Source organism: Bufo bufo, chromosome 2, assembly GCF_905171765.1.
Source record: "Bufo bufo chromosome 2, aBufBuf1.1, whole genome shotgun sequence".
NCBI lineage: Eukaryota > Metazoa > Chordata > Amphibia > Anura > Bufonidae > Bufo > Bufo bufo.
In genome coordinates this window covers 50,322,117-50,348,565 of record NC_053390.1, presented here as the reverse complement: position 1 = coordinate 50,348,565, position 26,449 = coordinate 50,322,117, and the positions used below count along the sequence as shown (strand labels likewise).

Genomic DNA, 26,449 nt, shown 5'->3' with positions numbered 1-26,449 from the left:
AAAGCACATTTGTTAAGGCAGTGCAGGGGATGGAGGGTTGGCAAGGCGATGGCTGCCTTACTAATCAGATTTTTGTAAAAAATCTAAAAAAACTTAAATGTTAAAATTAAAGTGAATATTCGCCAACACAGAGAGGCTTAGAAATCTCCCAGTCTGCACTAGAGCGAATACGGAAGTGTAGCTGCAGAAGGGGGGCTGAAATCTGGACAAACCGTGCAGCGTTTATCATTCCACTGTAGTAAGAAGATTTACTAATTTCCGTATTCAAACTATCCAGACACCTGGTGATTGTCAATGGACAGTCCCTATTAAATTTCACTCAGAATCAGGAAAATTGGGAGTTCCGAGCTGTACAGGCTTAGAAAAACATGGCTGCTTTGGTCCATAAATGGCGCCAACACCTGTTCGTGGGTTGTGCATTGTATTGCAGCTTAGCTATATTGAGTGGGATAAGCTGCAGTACCACACACAACCGCTGGGCAGGTGTGGCGCTGTTTCTGGTCAAATCTTGTACAACCCCTTTAAGGGGACGTGGCCTGGCAATGGCGGAGTGAGCACGCATCTTCGTCGAGCTCCTGCCACGCGGCCACCAGTTCGTTCAGCAGAGCCTAACTAGACAGCTTATCCACGGCTCCAATGATGAGGAGGAGAAGGGGAACTGTCCCCGATCAGCCTAATCCTGGTTTCCCCGCCGGACGGGGCGACCTGAGACGATTTTTCGGCCATACAGACCAGCGAGGCCGCAACCCAAACACACTTCCCTTCATCCCTGGCTCCCCTGCACTCCTCTCGGAAGAAAGGACCTCGCCTACAGCGGATCACATAGTGAGTCTAAGACATTCCCCATTCGCCATACCAGACTCCTGGACCGACGGGGATACCCTCCCTACTCCAACTATGCCTCGCCCCGAACAGCCCTCTGCAAGGCCGTACTCACCACCTCCATGAGGGATGGTATGGGAGAGGTAGAAGAGAATCCGCAGAAGTCGCCTCAGGGGGAAGCCGCTATTCCTGCCACTCAAGACCCCTCTGACTGGATGGCATATATGCACTGGCTTCCTACAAGGCAGGACATGGAGAAATACGTGGAAAGACTGGAAACCACACTTTACAAGCACTTTTTGGCGCCATTTTGAGTAGGCCTGTAAAAGACGAGCTCATTGTGCCCTGGGCCCAGCAAATCCTGACCCGAATAAACCCAGAGATGTCATATGCCGCCTGCATTATTATACAGTTAAAGCAGAGATCATGATGACCATGAAGAAATGTGGCTCACTGAGATGTCCACGGAGCTCAAGTGCAAATTCTGCCAGATCTTTCTCGCTCTACTCTCACCCAGCGCAAAGCTTAACGACCTCTCCTGGGCATTTTAAGGATACAAGACTCCCTTTATACCTGGGCTTCCCTCTTCACCTATTGGTCCGCAAAGATGGGAAGAGATATATATATATATTACAAGATCCAGAAGACCTACCGGATTTCCTATCCAGCCTGGCTCTCCCCTCAGTTTCTTTACCAGACTGGAACCCCATCCCTCTGATCGTGCCGCGATCAAGTCCTCGAGGTCCCAGGACAAGAAGAACCAACGACGCCGGGAGCTTACCAGGGAGCCAGATGGACCACGATTCCCGGAATACTTGAGAGGGACTATTGGAACTCTGTGGCTGAAACTAGTTCTTCAACTCCAACTCCAACTATGCGCTGTTTGAAAACAGCGAACCCTGGATGACGGGGACCTCATTATGGCTCCTCACATCTATATAGCTCCTTTCTAAGTGCTATAGGCTCAGTTAGGCCTTACAGTTGTTTAATCTGTTGACTTTTGAGTTATTTAGCTTTATACTTATTGGGCATTGTCTCGAATACGGTCATTGTCAGTCATTCTCCAGTTAGTTCGGCGTCTACTGACGTTAAGTTTAGATATTTTACTGCAGGGATTAGTTTAAAAACTCAATAAAAATCGATTATCAATAAATAATCTTGTACAACCCCTTAAAAAAAAAAAAAAAAGTTATTATATTATATCCTGACAGTTTGGTGTGTGGTCTTCTTATGGGGTACACTTTTCTTCCCCCACCAAAAAAGTAAAATAATTATAGTCAAACCTAACAAAAGAAATAGTTTTGCTCCGTTAGACATGCCGACATCTTCCTCGGGCCTTATTTATGGCATCTAATTTCCCCTCCTGCCTGTTCGGGAATGGTGCAGGGGGCACAATGTGTTCCTGCTAATGAGAGCCCAGGATGCTATTTAAATAGTAACCAGAGATAATGGCCCCAGCTTTTCAGACCCCCCTTCCCGGTTCATGTTGCAGTAATTCGGCCTGAAAGGCATCCATATTCACAATGCACATTCCTATTATGTCGAGAGGCTGAATGCAAATGTCAGCCGTCCTCGGAATTAAGCCCTTGTTTGTTCTGCTTAAAGCCAAGGTGCCACCTCGCCCCCCTCGCACGTGCCTGCCTGACATTAGGCTACATTTGCATCGCATTATCAAACAGATCGTCCTCGTGCAGATGCCCCCGGGGCGACTGTTAACTGCATGAAAGGCAAACACGCCGCCCGACAAAACATTGTTTAACTTGCGCAGGAAAGCGGCTGCGGCGTCATTCTGCGGGAGGCGGTCGTGCATGACACATGGTAATGAAGCAAGTGTGGAGCAGTGACCTCTAAATCTTAACACTGACCTCCAGTTATACAATGTGCGAGTCTTAAGGGCCTCGTCCCCTTTCATATGGTAATGGCTGCCCGCCCCGCCACCGCTGACACCACACTTCTCTTTATTTCCACTGGCACATGGCAAATACCGCTGGTGAGGGTGGAGAGGGGCGCTATTATTTATGCAGAAAGCAACGGGACGCCCAGTGAGACAGAGCGCTGTGGAAAAGTTTTTGCATCCCTTCCTATTGCATGTGTCCCCAATTACCGCTTATTAGTCAAACGGAGAACTTTCCAATTTTTAAAGAAATTGTCATCGGGATCCAACATGTCGGGCACCCATATGACCCCATGTGAGAAGACTGATGTCCGTTCTGTTAGTAGGACTGCAGGGAGCTCTATTTTTTCCGACCCAGTAGTGGATCCCATTATTAAAGGTACAAAGTCGTTTTTTATAATGGGTAGACTGGCCATAGACCCTGCAGGTAAATTTCCTGGTGGGTCGATGCCCAGGTGGCCACCCTAGTCCCCCTTACTGCCGCTGGCCAGGTACATTATGATCTGAGGCTCTCAGCGGTAATTAATGCTTATGTACCTTCCTGAATTCATTTGTATGGCTATCCTCAGGACGGTGATACAGTTAAATACTGTAGTGGGGCACAGGAGCCGATGGCGCCATATCTCAATTAGAGACAACTGGAGGAGGACAGAACGTGCTGCTTATTGATGACCACCGCAGATGGACATGTGGTATTTTGTGCTGCACGATGGTATTGCTGACCCTGCCTACTTGTGTTGCCCTGGCTTCAACATTTGGGTCACTTTAAGTTCTTAATCCGTCCCTGCTAGGATATCCGTTCACTTTGTGATCGTGCTGGTCCACCCTCCAGGGGCCTGAGATTTAAGGATCTGCAATCCCTTTAATTGACTGATTATATCAGTAAAGGGGTTGTCCACGATTTTACTGTTGATCTAAGGATCTGCCATCAATATCTGATCGGCGGCGGTCCATCACCCAGTTGATTCGGGGAAGCTCAGGGGCAGCAACAACACAGCTCCTCCCTCTGTATACAGTATGGAGCTGGTTACTGCATAGTAGGATAGGAGCAGCACTGCACTAACCAGGTACCACGAAATGTGGACCGCATTCAAACTTAAGCCAGCATCCCAAATGATTGTTTCTGGGTGCAGCAGCTCCTTCAAACAGCTGATTGGCAGGGATCCCGGGACTCTGATCCATGCCAGGGCTGAGGGGTTCGGGTCCCTGTTCTCATGGTAGGTGGGGGTCCCAGCATTAGGATGCCCACTGATCTTTTATTTATCCCCTATCCTGTCTGACCTGTTACATGTGCACTTGGCAGCTGAAGACGTCTGTGTTGGTCCCATGTTCATATGTGCCCTCATTGCTGAGAAAAATGATGTGTTAATATATGCAAATGAGCCTCTAGGAGCAATGGGGGCGTAACCATTACACCTAGAGGCTCTACTGCTTTGCACTTTGATTGACAGGACCAGGCAGACGTAATTACATTTTCACAAGCAGCAAGGGTGCACAGAGTGGCTTGGGCCCGCCCTTGGTGCACTTAACTGCTCATTTGCATATGGATTAAAAGTACTTTGTCTCCAGACTGAAGCAACCGATCTGCAAGTTAAAGGTATCATATTCAACTGAACTAGACCTGCAAGGCATCAGCCCAGATTTACTTAACCCTAAAGATGGTTAGACCTGCACCAGATTTACCATAGTGCCTCCGGCCGGACCCTAAATCCGGTGCAGGGATAGACCCTTTTCTCCAACTCTATACTAACTATTGATTGGCTGATTTTGAAGCAGATTTTTGGCACGGAATGGCGCATCTTAGATCCTGCCCCTTTCCACTAAGCCCCACCCCTTGTTGGAAAAAGGTGTATAAAACCTTAGATGCGCCAAATTGTGCCACTTTTTAGATTGATTAGTAAAATCTGGGCCACTGTTCGTGGTTTATTAGTGAATTTGCTGGGGATCTAATAGATTCAAGGTAAAATGAAATGCGTTGAGACATCCCCTTTAAGCACAGGACTGTCCAGGGTGTGTTGTGTGCTGGATGTTTTCTCTCGCGCTCTCGCTGTCTGTCGGTCCTGCATCGCTGAGATCTGCCTGTCTCTTCTTCCTCTCTATAAGCTTTGTCCTGCTTTGTATACTGATCTGTTCTGACTGTGGCTCACTTTCTCCTGTCTCTTCTCTTGTTTCCTCTGAAAGCTGTTGCGCCTGATGCTTCCGCTCGCGCTGACTCCGATCCCTCTGGGTCTGATCGCACTTTGCATTCCTGTTTCTCAGTCAATGAAGGTATTTTGCCTCTTTCTCCTGCTTTCTTCTCTTCTAACCACTGGTCTCTTTATTTCTCTTCTTTGTGTGTTGTCATGGCTTTTTATTACGTGTACAGTGTTTCCTGTTATTTGTGTTATTTGCTGTTTTTTTTTTAAAGTGACAGTAAACCTGAAGTCTTGTCTGATCTCCGTTTCGTTGTGCTGTTCATTATAGTCTTTTGTTCCCTGTTTTCAGCCACTTCCGATTGATTGTACGTTCCTCAATGTGAACAGAGACAGAAAGACCAGAGAATTCTCTGCCCCCCCCCCCCATCACTACTTTATAGGGGTGTGATTGTTCAAGTTTGAAATAGGACCTTGATGTAGAGAAGGGTACAGTCACACGTGGTGGATGTGGAATTTCGTGAGCAAAATCCGCAACGTCTTACAGCAGCAGCAAAGTGGATAAGATTTTAAAAGATCTGATCCACATAATGCTGAAAATTTCTGCGATGGAATCTGCACATAACTTGACCCGGTGGTGCGGATTATAAAGCGTAACCATTTATGCTGCAGGTTTCCACCGTGAATTTCACCCTTTGCGCTACAAGAGGGTGTCTGCGACAAACACTCCACCTTTACGCTATGAATTATGCAACAAAACTGCACCAGAGGGTACGATCAGCTTCTGATCGGCGGGGGTCCGACACCCGGGACCCCCGCCGATCAGCTGTTTGAGAAGGCAGCGGCGCTATAGCAGCGCTGCGGCCTTCTCACTCTTTACCGCTGGCCCAGTGACATCACGACTAGTATCAACTTGCCTGGGCGGGGCTAAGCTCCGTTCACTTGAATGGAGCTTAGCCCCGCCCAGGCAATTTGATACTAGTCGTGACGTCACTGGGCCTGCGGTAAACAGCGAGAACGTCGTGGCGCTACTGCCAGCGCCTCGGTCTTCTCAAACAGCTGATCGGCGGGGGTCCCGGGTGTCAGACCCCCGCCGATCAGATGCTGATCTATCCAGAGGATAGATCATCAGTTTAAACAAAGTGCAGAATCCCTTTAAAGGAGGTTGAGGATCATATTATATTGAAAGGGGTTGTCTCATCTTAGACATTGGTGGCATATCGCTAGGATATGTCACCAATGTCAGAAAGGGACCCGCAGCAGTGCTCGGCTATTTTCGACAGTCCCATAGATGTATAGATGGTGGTCGCGCATGTGCAGCTGCTCTCTGCCCACATCGGGGGTCCTGTTTTGGAGGGGGGATCTGCACCTAACTGACATTGGTGACTAGCTAAATGCCACCAATGTCTAAGATGAGATAACCCCTTTAACAATGTAAAACCATTTCAAATGTTCCCCAAAACAGGATGATCAGGATTAGAAAAATATTGCTTCTTTTTTCCGAAAACAAGGCCCCAACTATCCACAGGTTGTGTGTGGTGTTGCAGCTCAGTCACATTCACTACAGAATTGCAATAAAAGACGCATATTGTGGGCAGGTATAGCGCTGTTTTAGGAACAATGAAGCCACATTTTTTTTTGTAAATTCTGGACAAGCCCTTTAAAGGGGTTGTATAGGACTTAAAGGGGTTGTCCAGGAATTAAGAAAATGAAAATACTTAAATTTATACTTTATTATAAATATATTCCCAAATACCTTTCAATAGTTATAATGGCTTGTTTTGTCTGGGGAGCAATCATTAGGAGAAATAAAATGACCACCATCCTATTAGTTGACACAAAACCTGTCCTAATCACACAGGAGGACGAGTTACTACACAACACTGAGCTAAAGAGCCGCCTCATCCTCCTCTCTGCTCTACTTGTCAGGGATTATGATCCTGAATACAGATGATAAGATCTTCAGCTGAATCTCTATGGGAATAGAGTTCATGAAGAGACATGAAGTACAGAGACGAGGGTGTAGGTGCAGTCTCCATTACCACAGTCTGTCCTGTCAGTCCTCTCTGTACTTCATGTCTCTTCATGAACACTATTCCTACAGAGACTCAGCTAAAGATCATCTGCACTCAGGATTATAATTCCTGACCAGTAGGAGAGGAGGATGAGAGAGCGCTTTACCTCAGTTTTGTAAAGTATCATGTCCTCCTGTGTGATTAGGACAGGTTTTGTTTGCACTAATATGACAGCGGCCATTTTATTTCTCCTCATAATTGCTCCCTAGACAAAATGAGCCATTATAACTAATGAAAGGTATTTGGGAATATATTTATAATAAAGTACTATTTAAGTATTTTCATTTTCTTCATTCCCAGAGAACCCCTTTTAAGTATTGATGACCTATCCTCAGGAGAGTACATCATTATCAGATCCATGGGGGACCATCTCCAGAACCCTTGCTGATCACCTTTTGGAAGGGGCTGTGGTGCTTCAGCCAGTGCTGCGGCCACTTCCCAGGCCTGTGACGTCATGTCCATAATGGCCTTTCAACAGCTCCGTCCTATTCATGTGAATTTTATTGACCTGCAATACCAAGCACAGCCACTATACAGTGTACGGCGCTGTGCTTGGTAGTACTTGCTTAATTCATAGACAACCCCTTGGCCTATCCTTAGGGAAGTCATTGAAAGTGGGATGCAGCTGGGCCTCAGTGTGATATGAAAGAGGTTGTACAGGTGCGAGTACATCCCTCCGGGCCCCCGCAATCGGCACAGCGATTGAGCTTGTCTGCAGAGGTGGCTCGTCTCATTCGCTGTGCTGCTCATCCAGGTAAGTCACTGTGTCTGTATTACCTATAGAGGGGACACCCACAGGAGGACCGCAGCCTCTTCATTGTGCTAATCAAGCTTCGGACCCCTGAATGTTCAATCAAATGGGAACCCCAACCGTTTTTCTTTTTTTGTTTTTGTTTTTTTACAATAATCAATATTTACATGGTTCCAAAATTTTATAAAAATTTTCTCTATTGGCCATAACACATTTGTGGAGGATTTATCAAAGGATGTTCATCAGTTTCCTGCCATACTACAAAAGTCACAAGTTTTTGCACAACTGGCATTCTTCAAAAACATTGTGACTTTTTCAGCTTTGCACCTTTAATGCCACCTTTGACAAAAGTGAACAAGGTTTATTGGCATGTGATGTGGCTGCGATGGTAGCCAGGGACCTTGGCCTGCTAGATTAATGCACCCATCACACCCTGCCACGAGCAGTGATAGGACATGGGTCATATGTAGTTGCTGTAGTCAATCCCTGCCCTCCGCTGATACATGCACAGGGTGTCATAGGATGACGCCACAGGTATAAAGGTATTGTAAATAGTGATTGCAGTCCCATACAGGGACTAAAAAACAAGCAAAAAACTAACAATAAGTAATAGAGTTTTTAAAATATCAAAAATAAATCTCCATAGTTGGTATTGCCACATCTAAATTTTGCAATGTCAGTTACAAATTTAATTTGTCGATTTTTTATTTTTTTTTACTTGATCGGTGGGGGTCCAACATGGGACCCCCGCCGATCAGCTGTATGAGAAGGCACACACACTCCTGTGGGAGCCAGAGCCTTCTCCTTTCTCATCAAGCACAGCGCCGTACATTGTATAGTGGTCATGCTTGGTATCGCGCTCAGCCCCATTCACTTCTATGGGGCTAAGCTGCTCCTAGGTCATGTGACCGTTGAACGTGTCGTCACATGGCCTAGGACAGGGATCGGCAACCTTCAGCACTGCAGCTGTTCTGAAACTACAACTCCCAGATTACTCCGTTCACTTCTGTAGGAGTTGCAGGAGAGCAGCTGAGCCTGTGTGAATGCTGGGAATTGTAGTTTCACAGCAGCTGGAGTGCCGGAGGTTGCTGACCCCTGGTCTAGGAAAAGCTGAGAGAAGGCCGCGGCATCAGCGCCTTCTCAAACAGTTGATCGGCAGGGGACCTGGGTGTCGGACTCCCACCGATCAGATACTGAGGAGTAGGACCTAGGCCATCGGTATTAAAGGGGTTCTACAGTTTGTTTTAATTGATGATCTATTCTCTGGATAGAGCATCAGCTTCTGATCGGCGGGGGTCCGACACCCGGGACCCCCGCCGATCAGCTGTTTGAGAAGGCATCGGCGCTCCAGCAGCGGCGCGGCTTTCTCACTGTTTGCCGCCGGCCCAGTGACGTCACGACTTGTATCAATGACCTGGACGCGGCTAAGCTCTGTTCACTTGAATGGAGCTCAGCCCCGTCCAGGCCAGTTGATACAAGTTGTGACGTCACTGGGCCTGCGGTAAACAGTGAGAAGGCCGCGACGCTGCTCGAACCCCCGCCGGTCAGATGCTGAGGATAGATCATTAGTTAAAACCAAGTGCAGAACCCCTTTAAAGTCTCGGAAAACACCTTTAATAAAAGATAAAGAAAAATGTTATGGCTGTCAGAATATGGTGACACCAAGTATCATTTGATTTTCCTTTTTTAAAGGTTTTTCTTTTTTATATTTTTTTTGAAAATATTTTATTATGGTGGCAATTGTACTGCCCTGCGGAATAAAACTAAGTTGTCATTTTTACCACACAATGAAAAAAATAAAATAGAAAACACAGCGAGATTGGAATATTGAATGGTGGCATTAAAAAATACAACTAGTCCCACAGAAAGTCAAGCCTTCATGAGTCTTTGTCAATGCAAAGATTTTAAAAATTTGGCTCTTTTGTAAGGCGTAGAAAAGCAGCAAATGTAGATGTAACGGTGGCTCCAACATTTTAGATTTTCTTCTCCATACTTAACCCATTCTCCACTGTGAACGTCTCACGTGCTTGCCTGTGGTTCCTCCATCATTGCCGTGGTTAGTCACTGCCCTACATTAGGTAACAGACATCAAGAAGTTTATATATTTTTTTAAATATTAGCTCCCAAAAATTATTTTCCAAAACTTGAAGATGTGACTTCTCCTAGAGCAGTGTGTGGTGAAGGTGCATTGTCTTGTGTGCGATCCAGTTACTACTGGCCTTCATTATAAATGTATCGGCAGGATCAGCCGCTCCTCTGAACCCACCCTCTGCATGTGCTGCCGCTGATAAACCCATGACCTTTCCTATCTGTCTCTTTATCCCGGGGTGCGATCTCTTTCAAGTGTAATCTCGGTAGACGCCGGTGCCACACTCCAGCTGGAGATAAACTCTACACAATGGGCCGCTGGTCTGCTGCTTTTCTTGGCCGGACTCTCGTGTGAAGGAGGCAGATGCTGCCAACTTTACCCGTAGCCAGTTCTGGAAGTACATTTTGGATGGATCTCCAGACCTTTCATCTTTTAACCTGAGCAAATAGCTGCAACCAAGAGAGACTTCCTTCAGAAGACACAGCTTGTCCATGCATTGCAATGGACGGCAAAATGATTTGCTAAGCAATTCTGTGGCAATGACAGCTGATTCCATGGGGTCCCGCTGGTAGCCCCTTTCAGCACCTTGTTGTGGGGGGGGGGGGGGAGGACTGATCTAGTCCAAACCAGCGTATATGTTGGCTCCCCTAGAAACCGAGACAGAATGTGCCCCATTAAAGTGGTTTTCCACAAATAATTACATTTCTTTCTAATGCATGCAGTCTGCTTCCATAAACAGTAAATGCACACTTACCTGCTCCCTACCGCTCCAGTCCTCCATGCTGCCTCCGCTGTGTTCATGTCCTGGTCCCCACACTGGTTACATCCGGTGGAGCATGTGCATGGTCGCATGCTTTGCTGCAGCCAATAACTGGCTTCAGCTGTGACGTGGCCACAAGTGACACATCACCACTGAAGCCAGTCATTGGCTGCAGCAGAGCATGTGACCATGCCCATGCACTGCTGGATGTAAACACTGTGGGGACTAGAACCTGGATCCATCATGGAGAACGGAGTGGTGGGGAGCAGATAAGCGTGCAGGCTGCAGGCATTAAATAAAAAGTCATTATTCCTGGAAAACCCCTTTAAAGTAGCACTCCCACAAAAATCTTCATTCTCTGGCCCACTAGAAAGGTACATGATGAAATCTGTAGTGAAGGTAAACTTCTTACGAGTTTTTGTGAGTTATCCCCTCCTTTCTGATCCTCAGCTGTGTCATGTGACCAGCACTCTGATCTCCAACTGACACAGGACAGGAAGTCCGTTACTTCTCTATTCATTCCTATGAGACTGACATTGAGGCTCCCATAGGAATACATAGAGAAACTGGCTTCCTGTCCACACACAAGATGCTGTGTGATTTGGAGAGTCAGAGCGCTGGTCACATGACACAGCTGAGGATCAGAAGGGAGGTTATAACTCACAAGTACAGTCACTGGTAAGAAGATGACCCTAACTACAGTTCACATCATGCACCTTTATAACAGGTCAGAGAATGAACATTTTTGTGGGAGTGGTACTTTAAAGGGGTTGTCACAACCCGATCTGCACTCGGTCACCATGAATGAGTGGAGCATCGGAACTTTTTATTGGCGCAGGGCAAGGGAATTTTCTTGAGATCCGGTGACGTAACGGGCTCTCCATGGGTATGCTAGACGGAGGCTTCCATCTAGCAGTGAGCCCGGTGACGTTACTGACACTAATGGGTGGTCGTTAGCGCTGCCCTAACCTGTTTTTACAGGCTAGGGCAGCGCTAAAGACCGCCTGTCAGAGGCAGAGACGTCACCGAGATCACTGCTAGGTGGAAGCCCCCGCCTAACAGTGTCCAACTGTAAACAAACAGGCAACGGGGAGTGTAAAAAGCTCCAATGCTCCACTCATTCATGGTGAATGAGTGCAGATCGGGTTATGTCTAGGTTCGCCTGGACATCTGTCTTAAGGTTTGCCCACATGGGACAGACACTGCGGATTTGCAGGCATAACTGCTGAGGCTCAAACCCACAAATTAATTCAAATATTTTCTTAGTTGCCTGATCACATTTTTGGCACAATGGTTGGCTGACATTGGTCATTTTGGCTGACTTTTATCTTGTGTATAGGCAACCTAATGGGGTGGTGCAGAATTTACTGACGGCCTGGTCTGCAGGATCGTCCGGGATCTCAAACCCTGCACTCCCGCCAATCTCTGGTGCTGGAATTACGCAGCTCAGCTCCATTGTAGTGGATGGAACTGGTTACCATTCGCTGCACTTACCAGCTCTATCTACTACACAAGCGGAGCGGGAGCTGTGTAGTTCCAGCGCCGGCGCTACAAAATAAGCTGATCGGTAGGGGGTGCAGAGTGTAAGACTGGAGCCAATCCGATATCGAGAGCCTGTCCTAAGGGTAGGTCATCAATATTAAAATCTTGGAATACCCTTTATGTTCTGCTTCAATCAATAATAGATGAAATCAGCAGCACAACCAGTGTCCTGTTAAGCTGGATTTACATGGCCTGATTATCAGGAATGCACGTTCCTAGCAGGCACTCGGCCTGTCTGAAGGTGCCGCAGATCACCCGATATACGAGCGAAATGCTTGTCCATCGGGTGAAATGATCTGAGGTGCGGACACCGTTCCTGGGCAGCAGATCGTGCCATCTAAACAGCACTCTGCCGCCGGCAAACGGTGATTTTTGTATTGGGCATGAGTGATACTAGCAGCCATCGCTCGTCCTCATACTGTAGAAGTGATTGCTGCATGTAAATTCAGCGCTTGACTTCCACTTATCGAGCAGCCGACTTTCCGGAAGGAAGCTTTCGCAGCATCTAAATGCACCTATACGGTTTCTGCACACGGGTTCACGATTACAAAAATAAAAAATCGGCGCAAATTTCTGCACCAACATCCACCTTGTGGTTTTTGTGGCAGGTTTTTCCGCAGATCTCGCCCTCGCATTGGAAATGTTGAAGGCCGCATTTAAAAATCACACAAACAATTGACATGCTGCAGATCTCTAAATCCACACAGCAGGTCCGTTTCTGCTCGGGTCTGATCTCATAGACTTTGCTGGTACTGTGTTACGCTGCGTTTTTTTTTTTTGTTACGAAAATCCAGGTAGGAAAAATGGCACCCCTGTGCGTTGGACATCCTCACCGACCATACATGTTAAAAGAAGTACAGCACCCCATGTTTAGATAAAAAAAAAAAAAAAAACATTAATTTCTATGTGCTGAGGTGCACAGTGCTGGGAATCGGTGACCTGGTCAGAATGGTGGCTTTTCTGCCGCTCGGTCCTATTCAAGTAAATGGGATCAAGCTGCAATACCAAGCACGGCCACTATACTGTCAGAAATGGGAACGCGGAGGGGCGCGCCATAGTGTAAGGGTTCGGCTACACGGTGATATTTCATGCAGTGTTAGTGAGTGGCGTTACACTGCGACAGGACAGGTGCAGACATGATGGAGGTAGTATATTGCAGGTCTAATGTTGCGTGCTTTAATGTAAGTTACACGCAACACGCAACTCACCTGCGGCTTACAGTTTATAAAGTAGTTGAGTAACACACTTCGCCGTGTAGCTGAACCCTAAGCCTGTGATGATAGCAAGTAAAGAAAAGTGAGATGCACTCACGAAATAAGAATTGTGCATTTGGCATGAGCGTGTATTGGACGAAACGCACATGGACTGCTGCACCTCCAATCCCCCCACAACCCCCCCACCGGGACACCAATTCAGGCTCTATAAATCGTGCGTAGACGTAGATGCATAAAATGGGTCACGAGGGCGGTGTCCGCCAATGTTATTACATTAAAGGGGTATACCAGTTTCACAGAATCAGATTGGTGGGGGTCCTAACCCTGGGACCCCCACCGATCACAAGAATGGGTGCCTCGTACGCTGCTGTGCACCCCTGATAAAGAACAGAGTGGCTGGTCTGAAATGCGTGCCGCCGCTCCTTTTATTTCTATGGGAGTGCGGGAGATAGCCAAGTGCCATAGAAATGAATGGAGTGGCGGAACGCGTTTCCGATCAGCTGCTCTGTCCACTTGCCGGGCGCAGAGACCCAGTTCTCAGAATTGATGGGGTTCCCCCACCAATCTGACCGTTCTCCCCTATCCACAGGATAACCTCCATAACATGTTACAGCTGGAATACCTCTTTATAGCACAATAAAAACTAAAATAAAATAGCGGGCAGGTGTGACGTGTTTCACAGGCGATACGTACGGCCTGGTGCAAGGCAGATGTTTAAAGAAGCACTCCGGGATGGCAGTGTAAAGCTGAAATTAAGGAACCCTGCAGATTACAATGTAACCCTGTTAAAATTTGTTTTTATAATGATTTTTAGCCCAAAATGAGTAAAATGCAATCCTAAAATATTGCCTCGAAGGTATTGATAAGATATAAGGGATGCAGGGAGCAGACACATCTGCTTGTTCTTTATTTACTGCCTCCGAATCATTATCATGGCTTCAGAATATGGTTAACATGTATGCACGTACCCCAGGGGTTGGGAGTTTAATATTCTCCTCCACTGTCCGGCTGAAGAACTCGGAGGAGATCTGCGCGGGGCATTGCTCTGTTATTGGTATGCAGCAGAGCGCGGTAATAAGACGCACCCCCGGGTCTAAGCTGCGCACGGACGCGTTAAAGAGGTTTTCCCATGATGTGCGTCGAAGGTCTATCCATTATATAGGTCGTCAGTGTCTGGTCGGCGAGAATTGACCCCCAGCTGATTCCCAGAATGAAGAGAATAGTATGGTAGTCCCAGAAATCGGGAGATTTCCAGCCTAGCTCTGTGCCAGGTTTGCAACTCGGCCCCATTCACTTGCAGTACATCCTTGGCATTGAGGTGTGGGCATCTCGTTCAGAATGTGCTCTCTTAGCCAGTGTGTAGGGCAGTTTGGGGCAGGAGGAACACGGGCGCACAGAGTGGCTTGGGCCTGCCCTCATAGCACATAAAGGGGTTTTCTGAGATTTAAATACTTATGACCTATCCTCTGGATCTGGTTGGTGGGGGTCCGACACCCAGTACCCCCGCCGATCAGCTGTCGTAGCACCGCGGCTATGCTTGGTATCGCAGCTCAGCCCAGTTCACTTCTATGGGGTCGAACTGTGCCTAGGCCACGTGAACGATGAAAGCAATGGAAGGCCACGGCGCTACTGCGAGTGTCGCTGCCTCCTTGAACAGCTGATTGGCAGGGTCCTGAGTGTCGCACCCCCACCGATCACCTATTGATAATCTATCCTAAGGGTAGGCCATTTTCTACTCTGAGAAAATCCCTTTAAATGTTGGAGGCTTCCATATCTAATCTATAATATATATATATATATATAAAATGCTGTGTAGTGCGATTGCTGCAGTCAGTCTGATTATTGCACAAATGCATATTCCCTTCTAATCCGCCATTTTGCACCATAGCTCTGCTGTTCTGTCATGTCGCGCTGGAGCATTGGGGTCCCCATGTATGCATTGGTTTTAGATACTTGAAAATCTACAAGGATCGGAGTTAAAGGGGATGTTTTACTCCAGGAAATGGTGTTTACTATGTAGAGAAAGTTAACACCAGGCACTTACTAATGTATTGTGATTGTCCACATTGCTTCCCTTGCAGGCTGGATTCATTTTTCCATCACATGATACACTGCTCGTTTCTAGGGGCTACGACCTACGATGTGGAGCAAATACAGGGCGGCCAGGACAGGAGCTGTTGTGCATGCAAACCTATGGTCCCAGCCACCAGAGAAGCCAGCACTTTTTCCTACACACACGACCATCGCTGGGTGGTCCTAACCCCTGGAAATGAGCAGTGTATCACGTGATGGAAAAATGAATCCAGCCAGCAAAGGAAGCAATATGGACAATCACAGTATATTAGTAAGTGGCTTGTATTAACTTTCTCTACATGTGGCTTTAGAGTGTTTGTCTGCTGTGCATCTCAGTCCCATTTCATGTCAATGGGATGAAGCTACAGTACCAAGCACAGCCGCTATACCGTGCACGGCACTGTGCTTGGTGTACTATGAAGATGTAGCAGTGCTCATCCGAGTGCCGCAGCTCCTTAAAGTAGCTGATCAGTGGGGGTACCGGGAGTCGGATCCTCACACATACGTACATGCGGTCCAATGCAGTTGTATGTAAGTTGTATCTTTCTCAGTCGTCCCTCCCCGTTTGACTGCCCATAGGCATAGGCCTACTGTGCCTATTAGTAAGTCCATCCCGCCTCATGACAGATATGCTATCCAATGGTCTGATAGATGTTGGTGGCATTGGCTATATAGACTTTTTACAGTTTTTTTTTTCCATGGGGGAGGGTTTTATTTTTATTTTTGTTTATTTCTATTCTCTGGTTCTGTTTATTACAGGGATTTATTCGTACAGGACATTATTACTGTGCTGACATCTTGTCTTGTCACTGCAGGATGGAGCCAGTTGGCAGCTATGCATTGTGTTATGCTGCCCGATCTACTGGGGCTGGAAAAGTTCAGACCTCCACTACTAGAAATGCTGGCGAGAAGGTGGCAGGACCGGTGTCTAGAGGTAAGAACAGACAAGGTCACATTCATCAAAGTTGAACTTACAGGGAATCTGTCATCAGTTTTGACCATGCTAAACTGCTGACAGCACTGTGTAGAGTCTGGGGGAAAGCGGTGCAAGCATTCGATTTGTGGTGCTTTTCTTGTCAGGAGTAGTGTGAAGATCAACTTTTATTCAGCCAGATTCTGCTCCTAAAGTGTCCAGGTCGGGACTTCACCGTGAACAGCTCTCTGCATTGTGCTGCTTCACAGCTCCTCCCCTCTGCTCTGAGTGACAGCTGCAGTGGTCTCCTGGTTGGATGCTTTAGCTGTCACTCAGAGCAGAGGGGAGGGGCCGCAAAGCAGCTCAATGCAGAGAGAGCACTTCAGAGTGAAGTCCCGCACTGGGCACTTAAGGAGCAGAATCTGGCTGAATAAAACTTCACACCTCATCTTGTATCCAGGCTAGAGGCTGTATCTCATCTTGTATCCAGGCTGGAGGCCGTATCTCATCTAGTATCCAGGCTAGAGGCCGCATCTTTCTCTCAAAGGAACAAATGTACTTAGTGAACAACTCCAAGAATTTGCGAAAGAGTATTTAAACTAGGAAGGGGGGGCAAAAGAGTGAAAATAAAAGAGTCCAATTGCCCCCCGAAACAATACCAGAACAGGTCAGAAGCACAGAGGTTAAGAAATGATAAGCTCAGAGTCCTGTCTACAAATGCTCGCAGTTTAGGTAAAAAAATCAATGAACTTGGGTCAATAATGGCATCTGAGAATGTAGATTTAGTGGCTGTTACGGAGACATGGTTTAATGAAAGAAATGACTGGGACATAACCATACCAGGGTACTCTTTATACAGAAGAGACAGAGAAGGCAAGAAAGGAGGAGGAGTGGCCCTGTATGTGAAAGATAGCATTAAATCTAACCTAATACAAGTTGGTGAGGCCAACATAGAGTCAGTTTGGGTTACGTTGCAGTTTGCTAACCATGCAGTAACTCGTGTAGGTGTGATATATAGACCACCTGGTCAAGTTAAAGAACTAGATGATCTACTAGTTGAAGAAATAGCTATTATGACAATGAAAGGAGAAGTTATCATTATGGGAGATTTCAATCTTCCAGATATAAACTGGAAAACCAAAATAGCAAGTTCTACCAGGAGTACAGATATTCTAAATTCCCTACTGGGGTTATCTCTACAACAAGTGGTTGAGGAGCCAACCCGGAGGGAGGCCATTTTGGATTTGGTATTCACAAATGGGGATTCGGTATATGATGTCATTGTAGGCGAAACCTTGGGATCTAGTGATCACCAGTCAGTGTGGTTTAATATAAGAACTGTGAAAGAGTCCCACCACACAAAAACAAAAGTTTTAGATTTTAGAAAAACAGACTTTTCAAAAATGAAATTAGTCATAAATGAGTCCTTATCAGACTGGAACGGATTACATGGAGTCCAGGAGAAATGGGACTACTTAAAAGGTGCATTATTGAAGGCAACAGAAAATTGCATTAGACTTGTCAGTAAAAGCAAAAAAAGGAAGAGACCACTGTGGTACTCAGCAGAAGTGGCCCAAATCATTAAAAATAAAAAGCTAGCATTTTGTAATTATAAAAAAAAACAGAGCAATGAAGATAAGGAAATCTACAAGACTAGGCAGAGAGAGGCCAAGCAAGTTATAAGAACTTCTAAAGCGCAGGCAGAAGAAAAACTAGCTCAGTCTATGAAAAAAGGGGATAAGACATTCTTCAGATATATAAATGAAAAAAGGAAATTAAAACAAGGAATAACTAAATTAAAAACAAAGGACGGAAGGTATGTAGAAGAGAATAAAGGGCTAGCCGACTGCCTTAATGAATACTTCTGTTCAGTTTTTACAAAAGAAAAAGGAGAAGGACCTCCACTAGAAAGGATGACTAATAAATCATTTGATGCATGTATCTTTACAGAGGAAGATGTTCTAAGTTTGCTGTCTAAGGTGAAGACAAATAAGTCACAGGGGCCTGATGAGATACACCCAAAATTATTAAAAGAGCTTAGTGGTGAGCTGGCAAAACCGTTAACAGATTTATTTAACCAATCATTAGTAACAGGAGTCGTCCCGGAAGATTGGAAATTGGCAAATGTCGTGCCCATTCACAAGAAAGGTAGTAGGGAGGAATCGAGCAACTATAGACCAGTGAGTCTGACATCAATAGTAGGCAAATTAATGGAAACCCTATTAAAGGATAGGATTGTGGAACATCTAAAATTCCATGGATTGCAAGATGAAAAACAACATGGGTTTACTTCAGGGAGATCATGTCAAACAAATCTTATAGATTTTTTTGACTGGGTGACTAAAATAATAGACGGTGGAGGTGCAGTAGACATCGCATATCTAGATTTTAGTAAGGCTTTTGACACTGTCCCACATAGAAGACTTATCAATAAACTGCAGTCATTGAGCATGGACTCCCATATTGTTGAGTGGATTAGGCAGTGGCTGAGTGACAGACAGCAGAGGGTTGTAGTCAATGGAGAACATTCAAAACAAGGTCATGTTACCAGTGGGGTTCCACAGGGATCTGTACTGGGACCAATTTTGTTTAATATCTTCATAAGTGATATTGCAAAAGGCCTCGATGGTAAGGTTTGTCTTTTTGCTGATGACACAAAGATATGTAACAGGGTTGATGTTCCTGGAGGGAAACGCCAAATGGAAAAGGATTTAGGAAAACTAGAAGAATGGTCAGAACTCTGGCAACTGAAATTTAATGTGGATAAGTGCAAGATAATGCACCTGGGGCGTAAAAACCCAAGGGCAGAATATAGAATAATTGACACAGTCCTGACCTCAGTATCTGAGGAAAGGGATTTAGGAGTAATTATTTCAGAAGACTTAAAGGTGGGAAGACAATGTAATAGAGCAGCACGAAATGCCAGCAGAATGCTTGGATGTATAGGGAGAGGTATAAGCAGTAGAAAGAGTGAAGTGCTTATGCCGCTGTACAGAACACTGGTGAGACCTCACTTGGAGTATTGTGCGCAGTACTGGAGGCCATATCTCCAGAAGGATATAGATACTCTAGAGAGAGTTCAGAGAAGAGTTACTAAACTAGTACATCGATTGCAGGATAAAACTTACCAGGAAAGGTTAAAGGACCTTAACATGTATAGCTTGGAAGAAAGAAGAGACAGAGGGGATATGATAGAAACTTTTAAATACATAAAGGGAATCAACTCGGTAAAGGAGGAGAGCATATTTAAAAGAAGAAAAACTACCACAAGAGGACACAGTTTTAAATTAGAGGGGCAAAGGTTTAAAAGTAATATAAGGAAGTATTACTTTACTGAGAGAGTAGTGGATGCATGGAATAGCCTTCCTGCAGAAGTGGTAGCTGCAAATACAGTGAAGGGGTTTAAGCATGCATGGGATAGGCATAAGGCCATCCTTCATATAAGATAGGGCCAGGGGCTATTCATAGGATTCAGATATATTGGGCAGACTAGATGGGCCAAATGGTTCTTATCTGCCGACACATTCTATGTTTCTATGTTTCTATCTCATCTTGTATCCAGGCTAGAGGCCGTATCTCATCTTGTATCCAGGCTAGAGGCCGTAACTCATCTTGTATCCAGGCTAGAGGCCGTATCTCATCTTGTATCCAGGCTGGAGGCCGTATCTCATCTTGTATCCAGGCTAGAGGCCGTATCTCATCTTGTATCCAGGCTAGAGGCCGTATGGCATCTTGTATCCAGGCTAGAGGCCGTATCTCATCTTGTATCCAGGCTAGAGGCCGTATGGCATCTTGTATCCAGGCTAGAGGCCGTATCTCATCTTGTATCCAGGCTAGAGGCCGTATCTCATCTTGTATCCAGGCTGGAGGCCATGTCTCATCTTGTATCTAGGCTGGAGGCCGTATCTTATCTTGTATCCTGGCTAGAGGCCGTATCTCATCTTGTATCCAGGCTGGAGGCCATGTCTCATCTTGTATCTAGGCTGGAGGCCGTATCTCATCTTGTATCTAGGCTGGAGGCCGTATCTCATCTTGTATCCTGGCTAGAGGCCGTATCTCATCTTGTATCCAGGCTGGAGGCCATGTCTCATCTTGTATCTAGGCTGGAGGCCGTATCTCATCTTGTATCCTGGCTAGAGGCACCCATCGGGGTCCTAGAGCCTCCTTTCTATTGTACAGTTTTCCCCAATAAAGCCCCCCTTTCCTCTAATATTGTAATCACTTACATCTTCCATTCCAACACCTCCTTCTTGGTGCGGGATGTTTCGGTCAGTTAGTGTATAAGTGATTGACAGCCAGAAGTATTACGATGAAGTCTGCAGTTCAGTCGGGGGAGGGGGGGGGGGCAGGCAGAGGTCTGCTGCTGCCATCACGCTGGCGCTCTTGAAGTTAGCAGTGACACACCATTAACCCCGAGCGCTGGAGGACCTCCACCTGATGAACACCTCGATAGCCTCCACATCGCACCGAAGAGCAGCGTCCTGTCCATCTGGCCACTTGATAGCTTAATTGGACATCAGCTCCTCGCTGTCTTACAGGAACATCAGCCACGGGCCAAGAAATGATCTTCTCCCGCACAAGACAAATCATTTTTAATTGGCTCCTTCGCAGTCTGTATTTGTGTCCGCTTTTTCTTTTCCTTCTTGCTTCCACATTTGCAGCATGTTGTTGAAGAGCGTCCCTTGATACGAGCATCTGTATTCTGCTGACATCGTATAGGGGGGGATTCATCAAAACTGGTGCAAGGGGTAGATACGGTGCCCAGAAATCGGACTCCACCTTACATTTTTTAGAGCTCCTTTGGAAAATGTGAGGATCTGATTGGCTGCTATCGGCAACTAAGCCATTTTTCCGTCTCACCGGTTTTGATAAATCTCCCCCGCGGTGTTCGTCGGTGTGCACATTGTACTTCCTCCCTTCAGCTCTTTTATTTCCTTTCATCCTGTTTTGTCTCATATGACAATTAAAACTAGGAAATACATAAAGAAGTCCTCTCTGTGTCCCCCGGAGATCAGCCATGTCTCCTCTCCTCTTCCCCACTGTCTGGATGTAAGACAACCGGCTGCAGCAGAAGCCTCCCTCCTCTGCCCTGTCCGCAACAGGAGAAAAAACATTATTAACTTTTATATTTTATTACAATGTATTTATTATAAGTAAGTATAGCCTTCCTTTATGTTGAAGGGCATCTGTCAGCAGATTTGTAGCTATGACATAGGTGCCCACATGGCTGAGAAAAATGAAGTTTTAATATATGCAAATGAGCCTCTAAGAGCAATGGGGGCGTTGCCATTACACCTAGGGGCCCTGCTCTCTCTGCAACTGCCGTGCCCTCTGCACTTTGATGGTCCAGGCGTGATTACTTTTACACTGCCTGGCCCTGTTCATCAAAAGTGGAGAGGACATGGCAGTTTCATAAAGAGCAGAGCCTCTAGGTGTAATGGCAACGCCCCCATTGCTCGTAGACTCTCATTTACATATATGAAAACCTCATTTTTCTCAGCAATGCGGACACATCTGAACCATGGGACCGACACAGATGCCTTCAGCTGCCAAGCCAGGTCAGCCGGTGTCACAGGTACAGATAGGATTCCCCCTGTGCAGGTGCGTTTTTGCTGCAGGCTCTTTACACAGCCTCTCAGCCACTTTGCTGCTACTGTAAAATGCTTTGCAATTGATGAAAAATCTGCAGCGTATACGCCCCCCTGTGGACATGCTTTAAAAAAAATCCCCCGCTGCTCCCGCGACAAAGGATCTAAGCAACCTGACCTTCGCGCGTATTAGGGAATCTGCATAGACGCACAGGACCACTGCCGCCAGTGATTGGCACATGTCAAGTTCTGCATGTCATGGTAGCTAACTATAATAGTTGTGTGACCTGGCGCACTCGATAAACCTGTGTAGATGGATAGAAACGGCCAAGTCCTAATAATCGAGCGTCTATACATAACCGTAGACCATACACAAGGTTCATTCTCTGTTTTCCGGTTGCAGGTGCGGGAAGCCGCCCAAGCACTGTTACTGGCAGAACTACGAAGGATCGGGCAGTCGGGACGTAAGGAGACAATTGATTCCTGGGCACCGTATCTACCCCAGTATGTCGACACCATCATGTCACGTAAGTTTATATGGATACCTCTGTTTCTGAGAAATCACACAGCTCGGTCTAACTTTCTCTTTGGGCCATATTCACATATATAGATGACTTTTCTACATCTCGTAATATCCCGAGATGAATTGGAGATGGAAGGGAGTCCTTAATTTGAGACATCTAGCCATAGTATAGGTCAGCTGCAAAGAGCTTCTCTCTCTTTCTCTGGAGGACCTAGCACATCCATGCATTACACCAGGGGTCTGGCAATCCAGCATGCTCACCTGCTTGGCTGTTCTCTGAACTTCCCTAGAAGTGAGTTGAGCATGCTGGGAGTTGTAGTTTCACAACAGCTGGCGAAGGTTGCTGACCCCTACATTACTCAGACAGCCTACTCCAATAGTTGTAATACTTCAGTTCCCCTGTGTTGGCGCTGCAGGGAACTTCTTCACTTGCCAAACTTGTCCTCCATAGATCAATGCTGATCACATGGGTTTCTCATCCCTGTAGTCGGCTTATTTCTCGGATACTTCTAATAAGCAGGTTTCTCTGGGACCTGCACTTTTCTCCATAACTGTTCCCCCGGAGTAGGCGTAGAACAGCTGCACATACTCGGTCGCCCTCTATTCCTTTCTATGGAACTGCCAAAAATAACTGTGCACTGGCTATTTCCAGATGTTCCATAGAAGTGAGTGAAGTGGTGGCCGCGCCTGCGTGGTGCGCCCTCCCGCGTGGTGCGCCCTCCCTTCAATTTTATGAGACTTCTGAAAATAACCGAGCATGCTTGCTCTGCTGTTTTTAGAACTCCCATAGAAATAAATGGAGAGCATGCAGCACATATGCGAGGTGCGCTCTCCGTCACTTTTGGAGGCTCGTTCTGGAGATAGGTGCAGGTCCCAGAGGTGGGATATCCTAGCGATATGCCACCACTGTCACAGATGAGACAACCCCTTTAAAGAGTTATATTAACACTTGGGTAACCCCCGTAAAAGGCCTAAAATAACAAATGAGTGCATACTCACCTGTTTTCTCCTCTGCTTCTTCCTCCCCTGCGCTCCTCTGGTCCTGACCACTGCTATTCGTTTTTCTGGCTGCAGAGGTGAAGTTCTGTGCACACAGGTCGCCACTGCAGCCAGTGAATGGCCTCAGCAGGGATGTCCTGTGCGTGGCTGAGGCCAGCGATTTGGCTGCAGCGATGACTTGTGCACAGAACGTCACCACTGCAGCCAAGAAGATGACAGCAGCGGAAGGACTGGAGCACAGCACTTGAAGAAACAGAGGAGAAATCAGGTGAATATCCCTTCATGAGTTATTTCAGGCCATTCACAGAGGCTGCCCAGATTTTGATATAACGAGACAATTCTTTTAAAGGGGGTTTTCCAGCATTTTTATATTGATGGCCAATCCTGACGATGGGCCATCAATATCTGATCAGCGGGGATCCAACACTCTGCACCCCCACTGATCAGCTGTTCCCAAGTGGCTCCAGCATCGGAACTACACAGCTCCATCCATTGTGTAGTGGACGGAGCTGGTAATTGCAGGGTGACTCCCATTCACTTGAACGTGAGCAGTGTTGCAGTAACCCGATCCATCCACTACATGACGCTGTGCCAGAGCGCCGGCACCAGAGCTACTGCCAAACAGCTGATCAGCTGAGGTGCAGGGTCTTGGACCCCCGCCAATCAGATATTGCTGATGTGGTATTAAATCTGACATGTATCCACAGCAGATGTTTTCCTAGACATCTAAGTGGAGTCTTGAAAACCCCTTTCACTTGCAGGAAAGGCGATTAAAAATTAAAGTGGAGTTCCACCACAATGTCCGGCATTTTATAAAAAGAAAATAGCGCTGCCTGCTGCAAATCTGACGAAATCTGCTCCAAACAATGTGAACTCAGTCTTAAGGAAGTAGAGGAGAGAATTGCTGTAAATTCAATTCCCTATATACAAAACCCATAAAATTGCTAAATAGACAATGACATTTCCATATTTATTCAAAAATATTATGCAGGAAGGGGCTGAAAAAGCCTTCAGAGAATATTCTCCAATCCTTCTGTGGTTTTGCATGGAAAGAAAAATACATTTGCTGTTCCTTTAACAGGAAAATAAAAGGTTATCTTGCTGCGGCCTTTGTGTGTATGTGCTGATGTGGATGCAGGCAGCCAGACAGGCAATGTGTGGAGAGAGACCAGGGAGCAGTCTGCTGATCGATAGCAGTGGTGTGAAATGAATTAATGTGAGGCAGTCAGTCTGTCTGTCATGGCATTGCAGGAAAGCTCTGCCAGTACTGGTCACTCACCGCAGAGATCTCGCTTCCTAGAAATTCACCTCCCCTCCCCGGCCGTGTTCTAACAGCGGATTACTGTATATTCCACCATTGTGTTACTGTAGGGAGGAGGGGGATAATATCTAATGTATGTTGTTTTTACATTTTCTTTTCAGTATTTTAAATTATTTTTTTTACTCGATGATCAGTGATGAAATTGTGATTTAGCTGAAAATAATCAAATGAATAAAAATAAAATAATAAATGTTTTAATTTTTTTTAAATCACCTTCAGTAATAAAAATGGGATTTCTGTTAATACATTTAGATTAACATAAAAAAAATTAAAAAAAAATAAAATATATATATATACAGTCCTGATCAAAAGTTTAAGACCGCTTGAAAAATGGCAAAAAAACGTTACTGGCATGACAAGCAGATCCCACCTGAGATGTTTTCTACGCGCCACAGTGGAGGGGGCGCCATGATGGTCTGGGGTGCTTTTTCCTTCAGTGGAACAATGGAGCTTCAGGAAGTGCAGGGGCGTCAAACGGCCGCTGGCTATGTCCAGATGTTGCAGAGAGCATTCCTCATGACTGAGGGCCCTCGTCTGTGTGGTAACGACTGGGTTTTTCAACAGGACAACGCTACAGTACACAATGCCCGCAGGACAAGGGACTTCTTCCAGGAGAATAACATCACTCTTTTGGCCCATCCTGCGTGTTCCCCTGATCTAAATCCAACTGAGAACCTTTGGGGATGGATGGCAAGGGAAGTTTACAAAAATGGACAACAGTTCCAGACAGTAGATGGCCTTCGTGCGGCCATCTTCACCACTTGGAGAAATGTTCCCACTAACCTCATGGAAACGCTTGCATCAAGCATGCTGAAACGAATTTTTGAAGTGATAAACAATAACGGCGGAGCTACTCATTACTGAGTTCATGTTTGGAAGTTGGATTTCTGTTTTGGGGGGGGTTTAGTTTTTTTTTTGGAGGTGTGGTCCTAAACTTTTGATCAGCTGAAAAACAGCCGGTTTCAGTTTATTCGTTGTTTTCATTAAATTGAATGCTCAAAAAATGTTTTGTCTCACTCCCATTTCTTCTTGTTGCATGTTGAAGCTCTACTTGGAACCTTGTTAAGATCCAGCCATGCTAAATATGATTTTTTTGCCATTTTTCAAGTGGTCTTAAACTTTTTATCATGACTGTATGTGTGTGTGTGTGTGTGTATATGTATGTATATATATGTAATATATAAAAAAATAATATATCATAGCAAAAATAATTAACATGTACCTATATATTAAAGATGTTATATATATATAATAAAATATAATTAAAAAATTATTTTTATATATATATATATATATATATATATATATATATATATAAATAGATTTTTATATATTTAATAAACAAAAATATTTTCTCTTTCTTAGTTTTTTCTTTTCCTTAAAATTTCCTTTATATAATTTTCATTTTATTTTATGTATATGACATTTTAGTTTACCATTGATTGTAGAATTTTATTTTATTGACTTTTTTAAAAAAAATATTATTTTGCTTTCAATATTTCTTGATTTTTTTTTTATTTTTTTTTTTTATTTTTTTTACGCCGTTGTTGAGCCCTTCCTTCCTGGCTTGTGATAACTGGAGAGAGGCTTGTATAACGATTGTCAATCAATACAGCTAAAATAATTATTCCGCTTATTAGATTCTCCTCTTATTAGATTTCTACATCTGATTTACGAAAAAAAAGCAAAAAAAAAAAACAACAACAACTCCATCTTTCGGCTTCTAATCTTTTTGAAGATCCAGAGAGCAAAT

At 45.4% G+C, this 26,449-nt stretch overlaps 1 protein-coding gene across 2 annotated transcripts in view; it reads left to right on the top strand.

The window, feature by feature from the left end:
• Positions 1-26,449, top strand: part of WDR7 (WD repeat domain 7) — a 363,534-nt gene that overhangs the window by 119,488 nt on the left and 217,597 nt on the right. For both annotated transcript variants that reach the window (XM_040421053.1, XM_040421054.1), the window contains 2 exons: positions 16,168-16,286; positions 22,257-22,380. In XM_040421053.1, the coding sequence (XP_040276987.1) occupies positions 16,168-16,286; positions 22,257-22,380 (243 nt within the window). The remainder of the gene's footprint in view (positions 1-16,167; positions 16,287-22,256; positions 22,381-26,449) is intronic.